This window comes from Gallus gallus, chromosome 8 (assembly GCF_016699485.2).
Source record: "Gallus gallus isolate bGalGal1 chromosome 8, bGalGal1.mat.broiler.GRCg7b, whole genome shotgun sequence".
Taxonomy (NCBI): Eukaryota; Metazoa; Chordata; class Aves; order Galliformes; family Phasianidae; genus Gallus; species Gallus gallus.
The window spans coordinates 14,183,579-14,193,067 of NC_052539.1; the positions used below are offsets into that span (position 1 = coordinate 14,183,579).

The 9,489-nt window shown below is 39.8% G+C and overlaps 1 protein-coding gene across 3 annotated transcripts in view; it reads left to right on the top strand.

Annotated features, from left to right (window-relative positions):
• TGFBR3 (transforming growth factor beta receptor 3) overlaps positions 1-4,811 on the top strand; it is a 109,901-nt gene extending 105,090 nt beyond the window's left edge. For all 3 annotated transcript variants that reach the window (NM_204339.2, XM_040704478.2, XM_040704479.2), the window contains one exon: positions 1,019-4,811. In NM_204339.2, the coding sequence (NP_989670.1) occupies positions 1,019-1,137 (119 nt within the window). In that variant the 3' untranslated portion in view covers positions 1,138-4,811. The remainder of the gene's footprint in view (positions 1-1,018) is intronic.
• Positions 4,812-9,489: the final 4,678 nt, after the last annotated feature.

Here is a 9,489-nt window from a genome sequence, read left to right on the forward strand (position 1 = left end):
GGAGGGGGGCAGTGACAGTGTAAATCATATAAACTTCATTTTCACATCTGTTCTAAAGAGGCTATTTTGTAATATTGCTACAGAGGAGGTTGCAATAGTGAGCACCGAAACTTTAAAATAAGTAACTGGGGCTTTTATATTTATATATCATTTATGATTTCCTATGTGACCTCAATGTGATGTTTTGGGCATTTACTTTATGACACAGTGCAGTAAGAGCTGGATTTCTTCCAGAGGATCTCTGCCACATGTGCAGAAGGGACATGAAGAGAGCAGAAGAAATCTAGGTTTTACCAGGAGTCATAAATCTGGCTTTAACTCCTGAGTGCTTGATTTGGCAATCCAGATAACACAGGGCTTTTAATTTATTGTCAATAAACAATTTACAAGAAGTGGTGAGGCTTGTTCTCACTGAGTTGTAAGTGCTGCACATACTGTGGTAGCTGTAAGGGAACTTCCTACATGTTATGTTCGGAGTACATCAAGTCAAGATCGCAGCATAGCCTGTTGTTTTTCCACACTAAGAAAATGGATCGTGTCTCAGGATATGTGGTATCCTGCTGACTGATGAACTTTGTCTTTAGCTCCAGCTTCTCAGTTATAGCAAATTCAGTGCTCTGTGAACTGGCGTTGGAACAAAAGTCTGTATTTCACTGGCCTTTCTCCATACAACAGAAAATGCTATGAAGTTGTCCGAATCACACAGCGAGACACACTTGAGTGATGGCTGACAACAGAAGGTGGACAGTGTCCATCTTGGTCATTTCCATCTGCTGCTTTTACAGTGATTAAGAAAACAACAATATTATTTTCCCCATGTGCATACCGATGCTAAGGTAACAAAGTACAGTAGCATCTTCAGCAGTACTCTGAGATCTGTCCCCCAAAACATTAGTTGTATAGAAATAAAAACCACCAGGAGAGGAAGACTGGGAAGGAATGGAATATTTTCTGTCACAACTAACATTTTCCATTTCTCTCCCACCATCTTCTTTCTTTTCTCTCCCTTTTCCCTCAGGGGAAGCAGCTGGAAGACGGCAGGTCCCTACATCCCCACCAGCCTCTGAGAACAGCAGCGCAGCACACAGCATTGGCAGCACACAGAGCACTCCTTGTTCCAGCAGCAGTGCAACCTAACTGTGGGAAGAGCAACACTGAGGAACAGCATAGGAGTGCAGAGGTTCAAAGGACTGTGTGTTGTTCACAACAGCGTTTTAACACTCAACGTTTGGTTCCTTTATGAAAACGTGAGGATGGATTGTTCTACAGAAAAAAAGACTGATTTTCTTTTGGGGAAGCCACTATGTGTATGTGTGTGTACACGTGCACACAATGCATGGGTAAGCACAGCCTTTTGGATCTATAGCGTGTTATGCTACATGTGACAAAGCTACTAATGTTACAGTACTGCAACCTGTTCTAGGGGTCTCTGGGCCCTAAATGTGAAATCTTTGCCAGTTTGGAAAAATGCTGCTTTGTCTATATGACTTTTTTTCCCTAAACCGTCTCATTGACACAAGGTATTCATTAAGGGAATTCAAAAAGATAAGCAGAACAAAAATTATCTTAGGTCAAAAGATTTCTATTTGTCTAAGCAAGAAAGCCTGAAGGTCAAATCTCTTTGGTTAATAACATGTTATTACTTCAGCTATGTTAGCGACTTATGACCTTTGTTTTGTTAAGCTTACAGCTACAGCATCTCATTCGCTTTTCTGTTGTGTTTGCAGCTTCAGGTTTGTTCCAGTTATTTCTGTTTTAAGACACGTTGATTTGGTAATTGGAGAAGAGCACGCTCTAACATTCCCTTTCCTCTTTTCCAGGCCAAAGCTCTTTCATAAGAGATTTTTTTAATCTGCTATACCAAATACAAACACACACAAACAGTAAGATAAATAATGTTCTTGTGCACTAGTATAAATGTGTGTGTACATTTAATGGCAGTGTCCTTATACAAATAGATGTATATCTGAATATTTAGATCCAAACTTGTTATTTCAACAACTGCAAAATTAGCTCAATGTTCCTTCCATATGTAAAACATAAAATGCATATATATGAAACAACTGGCTCGTTGGTTCATAATGGGTAGATAGAGGAGATAAAAAAAAGGTGGTGGTTTTACTCCTTTAGCTCCCCTCAAATTCCCTTTGAAATAAGAGATGATTTTGAGAGGGCACAGAGAATGCCCAGTAAAACCTATTGTTTTTGTAAAATGCCACCTATGGAACTAAGCTATTCTCTTAAGGTAGGAGTGCAGTTGTTTGTGCCAAACCATTGTATGAAGATTGCAATTCGATTGTCCCAAAGTAGTGTTGAAATGCAGAAAGCTCAAAAAGGTACTAATTGTCTCAGTGATTTTTTTTTTTTTAGTGAATTGCCATAGCTTGACCTTTGACTAGGTCATGAGAAAAAACAATAAGTAATTATTAATATGTGATTCTTTGACTGTTATGTTGCCACTTTGTAATTTTAATGTGTCCTACTGATCCTTCTCCTTTAAGGAAAAATGAGAGATTTTTTTCCCTAAAAATGGGATAACTAACTTTCATTACTTTTAGTAAAGATTACCTGTGTTTTGCAAGAGGAGAAGGGAATTAATTACATTAGAGTGATAGTCTGCTCTGAAGTCTGAGCTGCAGATTTCTTTTGCTGATTCTACACTTGTGCCTTGCTGATGCGAGGGTGGTCAAAGTGCAAGATACGCAATGGATGTTAAGCGCCCAGAGTTGGGTAGAAGAATATTGCTCAATTTGAACGAAATTTGTTACTAATCCTGCAAACGTTCATGCCTGTGGGTAGCTACGTGCATCATCTTGATAGTACAGGAACATGCTCAGCTCTACAACTTATTAGTATTCTCAGAGTCAGTAGAGACATCCAGTGCGTAGAGTTACGCATGTGAAAAGTGTTTTATGTTACTAGGCCAATGAGTAGTCCTGGAAACATCATCAGGAATTGTCATGCAAGTGTAGTTGTACCCGTGCACAAGAGTATGCAGGATTGGTTCTGATAAGAGGTGTCAGGAGGATGAAGGTGCTACCTGTGTGGTCAAAAAGAAAGTGCTTTGCCTAACCTTCAGCAGAATGTATTGTAAAAGCATATTCTATGTGTAAAGTCTTTAAAGATGTCTTCAAAGAAGACTAGAGTCTTTAAGTTCAATCATAGCTATATTTTACTACATTAAATTTGTGTATAAAGATATATTTAAATGTTTTAGATAAATGTAAGTTACTCTATATGAAATGTTTAATTTCAGTTACTGTGAAATTTACATACTCTGTAAATTCTTTCCTTGTTTTAACCCTTTCCTTCAGATATTTTATTGAGTAGTTTCTCATAAGAAGTTTTAGATTTGGTTGTTGGGAGGGATGGGTTAAAAACTTCTATGTAAAATAGATAACTTTATATTTTTGAGAGAAATGTGCTGCATTAACAATGTTTTTATAAAAAAATACTCTAATTTTAAAATGATGTAGAGATTTATATTTACTGTTGGGTAAACCAAAAATATATAAAGTTCAAAGATTCAGTTTATTGGCTTTGATTTCAAATATCTTAATTAACTGAACTTGGTGTACTTAGCTGTTTAATTCAGAAATTTTAATCAATCTGAATTAATTGGCTATTGTAGATTACCAAAAATGCATGTAATTTTTTAGCAGATGGAAGAGGCATTTCTGCTTCAAGAGAGAGAGAACTAAAATGGACGTTCCAAGTTAATAGCTTTATTACAAAAACCTATAATACTTTCCAGCAGCTATTAAGTTGCCTAAGATTCAGAGTACTGACACACCTGTAAGCTCTGCTTTTATAACAGCCATTCATATCTACTGCGAGTTTCTGTATTTGGTGTGGCAAGCTATCTGAATGTGTAACTGCAAAGTCACTCATTCCCAAGTCCATTGAACCTGGGCTTGTCACACTGAATTTCATGTGGCAAATATCTGCCTGTTGTGGAGAGCCACCAGGACATCTCTGTACCACCGATGTCCCAGCATAGGCCTTTAAAGCAGGGCTTCAGGGGGGCTGGCCGCATGCTGGCTCATCACAGTAGTAACTTGTAGCCTCATCGAATTTACTCCAAAGGAACTTCTTATGCAAGAATGGGAGGACTGGGTTTAAAAGGGACACCTTTTCTCTGAAAGCTATCAGTAGCATACTTAAACTCCAAACCATACTGCTTGTTGTGACATTCGCTGCCTAATCACTAACCTGTTAGAGCCTTTGGTGTTGGACATTACTATACTGATGTTTCAAGAAGTCAGAGCTTTATGTGTTAGAATGTTTTTGTAATGTTTTCCACATGGAAATGGATTTTCCAAAATGTCTGTAGCTGTTGATGATTGTAAACTTTCCCCTGCCTTTTTCTAACCATTTCTTGTACGTATGTACCATTCTTTCTGTTACGTATATCTACCTCACGCTTCACAAGAAGACTGTACTGTTGGTTGTGCTGACAGCCCTTCCTGTGAGGTGACTGATCTGCCATGTTGTTGTTCATCATTTTGGGGATGTTCATAGAGTTAACGATATTTTGCTGCCATGTACCTACCAGTTCCACGCAGTATTCTCACCTTTAAATAAATAAGTATATTTCTTTGGGATCCAAATGCCAGATTTTTTTTTTTAAGTCAAAGAACATTAGAAATGTACTTGCTAATACCTGTGGCCAGTCAGAACACCCCATTTGTACTACACAATTATGTTCAGTATTTCAGAGACTTGTGGAAAGTGCTTAGTTGTACAGTTTTGATAACCACAGTTTTGTGTCATCTTAGTCTCTTGTGCACAATAAAGTATATATCAATTTATTAACAGTTGATGCTGTGATTCATTTATTTGAAGCAACTGATACCAACAAACTGTGAAAAACAGTTGATTGAGATCTGTGTTACTGCCTGTTTCCTCCTCTTCCATAAACTTCAGTGAAAATTGTGTGTTAAGGCAGGATTTGATTATGTCATGTTTTTCTTTTTCTCCTTTCTCTGTTCTTTTATTCAGTGCCTTTGGTTGGCTTCTCAGTATCATGGCTGCTTGCAGAAGGCAGCAGACATATTTGGTTGAATGCTGCCTTTTTTTTACTCTAAGTCCAAAGTTCAAATCCTGCAGGTGTTGTATATTATGATGTGTCCCAAGTCCTATTCTGCACAAAGCCTGGCTTGAGAACAGCCAAAACCAAGGGTCAAGTTGAGAGTCCTCCATCTGAAGCAGCACAGTTCCTTTGGTCTGTTGTACACTTAACTGCAAATACACTGGAGATGAGCAAACAAGACCGAGCTGTATTTTCATTACTGAGGGGTCGTGCTCTGCTAGAGCAGATAGCTTGGTCAAGTGCCAGCAGGGCAAGGATTTGAATGTTTACTATCCTAGTTATTGCTTTGTTTCCTGTATTTCATGTGCAAAATATTCTTTATGGGCAGTCTGGGGGAGCCGGCCTCAGCTGTATTTCCTTGGGTTATTCAAAGGTTATGGCTATTAACTCACAAAGTAAAGTTTCCTAAAAAAGGAATTCCAAATGTTTGATGATCATTTTTAAATATCAGGATTCTTTCAGTGCAGAGAAGACTATTAATTAGAAGCAATCATAAGTCATAAGCGACCTGTAAGCTTAACTCCCAAAGGTGCAATGGATTTATTGCTTCTTAGCAGCCATATATCAGTTTCTGAATTAAGACTTTTTTTTTCTCTTTGGAACTGAGTTATCTGGAGCTGACAGTGTGAAGATACTGGAGCTGTTCTTCACCTTCATCTTTAAGATTTATATTGTGACTGAAATTTGGTGCAAATACACAATCTCTTATGTGAAGATTTAATTTTAACATGTAATATCCAACAAATTGTGATACGATATTTGCATGAGCTTCTATACATTCAGAATCAAGTCTTACCATATTGTAAAGTATTGGTGCTATAAGAATTTGTTCTGACAGACCTTTGTGAGTGAAACAAACATTTGGGAATGTCAAAAAAATACCAAGTGCCAATTTCATGAAAAACACAGTCCAGATCCCTTCTATTTTAAACAGAATTAAATTTATCACAGCATTCCTTCCAACACAATATAAAAGGAAAAGGAGCCAATATTTTTGATACGTTTTCATAGTTGTCACTTTGTAGTTGTAAAGCAGATATTTATGGGGCTGAAAGTCTGTTTGCAGCTTAGATTTCATACTGCAATCCCAGTCCTTCAGCTCAAGAGCAGACCTCATGAACCTATATGCATTTACAGTTGGAATTCTTTGCATAAGAAAGATCAAATTACATCACTTCACCTACCCAAAGGAGGTAGCAGTTGAAATTACATTTCTGTAGATTCTCATTCACTGGGAGCCTTAAGGGACTCACTGCAATGCGTATGGATGACGTTGCATACTGAGGTGCCATAGGACCCACCGTGCCCCAAGGCTTGCTTGTCTGGTGTTTGGTCCTGCACAGTGCTGCAGTTTTACTTTGTTTAGAAACAGCATGAGGAGGAGATGGCTTGCAGAGCTGAAAAAGAAAAGCAGCATGAAACTGTTACTCTTGCACTTTTTTAAAATGACAGCTCTTTTTCCATCCAATTATTTTGGCATGGATATATGAAAAATTGGTTAAAAAATGTTTGGGTGGAGTCTCCTTTTGCTCAGCTGTTACTTATTGCTGCTTGTAAACTGCCTAAGTCAGTTCTAGTAAGGAACATACTGTACTTGCAAAAATGGGTATTTTGTAGATCGTAACTGAGTGTTAAGCTGGGAAAGCTGATGGTATTTATAAGTACCTCAGCAAACTTGGTCTACATTTTGTGAGCCTTGTAAGTTTTTAATGGTGTTCCAGTTAAAGTCAAAATGCAATTTCTGTAAGGGACTGTTGTGTTCCCAGTTCACAGAGCATTTATCTTCCTGATTTTCTTTGTGAATGGAGTGAAAGGATCAGCAAGTTTTTGTTCTGCCCTTGATGGGGTATATCCCTTAGAGTCACAAGAACTAGGAATGTGGGAAAATCTTTGTTCAAAACAGTATTTTTAGTGGTCTCTGATCCCCAAAGTGATTAGTAACGTTATCTGTTAAGCATGGAAAACAGACAGGAAGATTACAAGGATCATATGTGCAGAGCATTTCCATTAGGTGTATTTAAGATTTCACAGAATTTTTGAGTGGCAAAGCACATAACAGAAAGTTTAAATCACCGGTAGGCAGTAATAAAATATCTTGAAGGAAGCAGTTGGAAAGCATCTGGAAACACAGCACTGAAGGCCGGTGTGGTGCAGCAGGCTGAAGGGGGCTGCTGGCCCTCCCATGGTCACAGGCAGCACATGGTGAGAGCCCTGGCCTGAAGGCCATGCTGCTATTGCCAGAAATTCACTTCTACAGATGGCTGGGCATCAGCAATCCAAGTAGGGTTATTACTGACAGGTCTTATGATGTTAACTTTGGGGTACATGTGAGCTCATGATAAGCTCTTTATTAACAGATGCTTGCTTTTTCAGACACATACTTTTTTTACATAAGCCAAGCAGCTCTGTGTGGCTGCCTTTGCTTCAGGAAACAGGACTGTAAAATATAAATAAAGCCCATTAGGGATCCCTAACTCAAATGACAAACTGAGGTGCTAACACGCTGGCTGGATGGTGAATGTTCGCATTATGAAGGGGTGGACAGAGGAAGACCTACTCCTGCCTTCTGGGTAAGTTCTCAACTGCTAAAAACCATGCTTAGGAATCCAAAGTACCAACCTCTGTCGTGCATGAAATTGAGTTTGTCCCTGTCTGTGTCACTCCTGCTGAAGCAAGATGGGCAGCCCTGAGAGCAATGCTGTGAGCAGGGTCCCTGTGGCTGGACCCTCAGAGTCTGTCAGGCAGCCCAAAATGGTGGCACAGGGCCCAGCGCTCCCCAGAGGGCTTTGTGGTGGAGCCTGGACGAAGCGAGAGGGCAGATGGCTGCCAACAGAGGCAGCTGGGATATGCAGCATCACTTGGAGATGGCTCCTCAGAAGAAGGAGGTCTTGGAAAGAGACTTGAAAGACTGCAAACATGGCAAACTGGGAGAATGGAATGGGAGAGCATGAGCTGGAGCTGTTGTGAATAGTTTTTGGCTAATTGTTGCTGCTGCTGAGTTGTGTGGGGATTGATCTGGGTCCCCACTCCTTCGCTCTGTATGTCTCTGTGGTGCAGAAGGCACCTGCGTGGTCTGGCTCTCTGCTCAAAAACCAGACTTTCCCTCACTCTTCTGCTTCAGGTGTGAGAAGACCCAACAGTGGATCCTGATTAAACACTTCAGACCCACTCCCAGTCTATCACAAGGGTTCATTGGGTAGCTACGAGAGGGACAGGACCAGATACAGCACAAACACTTATGTGAAGAGAAAGGTGAGGCTGAGGGCACCAGCTAAGCTGGTGATGCCCTCAGTCTGATGGTGTGAGGAGGGGGTGTCATTAACTGAGGACAGAAAAAGGAGAAGATATGCAGTGAGGTTATCGTTTAAGAGGGAACATTGAATCAATGTGTTGATTATGAGATTGATGGAGAATCCTGGTTCTGTCTGGGCAGGGTGTAGGGATGGTTATTATACTCTGCATGACACCCTTTGTCCCATTACAAAGCTATTGTAAGTACACCCATGTTTTTGCTGGCACTGCTCACTTAATTTTTCTGTGTTTTCCCTCAAATGTGTGTCCCTGAAGTGAGTCATGTTTTCTAGATATTAGACAACAAGGGTCTGTCATAAACTGAGAAGCTCTTGCTGGCCACTGGCCTCTCCCCTGTCCCTGGGGCTGCCTGCCAAGAAGGCCACAGGTAATCTCCAGCCTAGCTCTGGCATGGCGTTGTGTGCATTGATTTTGTCTAATGGTAGAAGCAAGGTTATGCCAAGCTAATGGCAGAAGATTGCTCTGTTGCATTTTTTTGTAAACTTTCACTTATTGCATTACCATTCCATTCAAAGGAAAAGGCAAAAGAGCTTAAATTATAAATTACATAATAGGCTGAGAATACAAATGTTGGAAGTCAGATCTCATACTTCCTAGTCAATAGCTTGTTGAACAGCTGTAAACCAATGACAAGTTTGTTATTTTCTCTTTTAGAAGCTGCAAGAAAGCTTAATTACTTGTTGGTGGGGTTTCTTTAGAGTAATGATAAATAACATGGTTTTGTGGGACCCAGCTACAGTTTTATAGCATTTCGGTGCTTTTATTGAACAAGGACAAAACTGTGATATCAAAAAGCTATCTATTTGTACATCTCTGTTTTAAAATATAAGTGTCTGTGGGTATACAAGCCTGTATTGTTCCATCTAGCAATGGGAGAACTCAAACGGGAAAATACCAACATGTATTGTAGAGAGTAAATGCATGTGGATATGAATAGTCCTGAAAGCATCTGGAGTATGCAGGCCAGTGCTCCTGATAACAAGTTTTCTACATCTGGAAGATACGATTCCTCGCTGCGCTCACTTTTCAAATCTCAAAGCAACGGGCTGTCCTGGCTTAGAGCAAGTAGGTGTGGAGTCACCAGC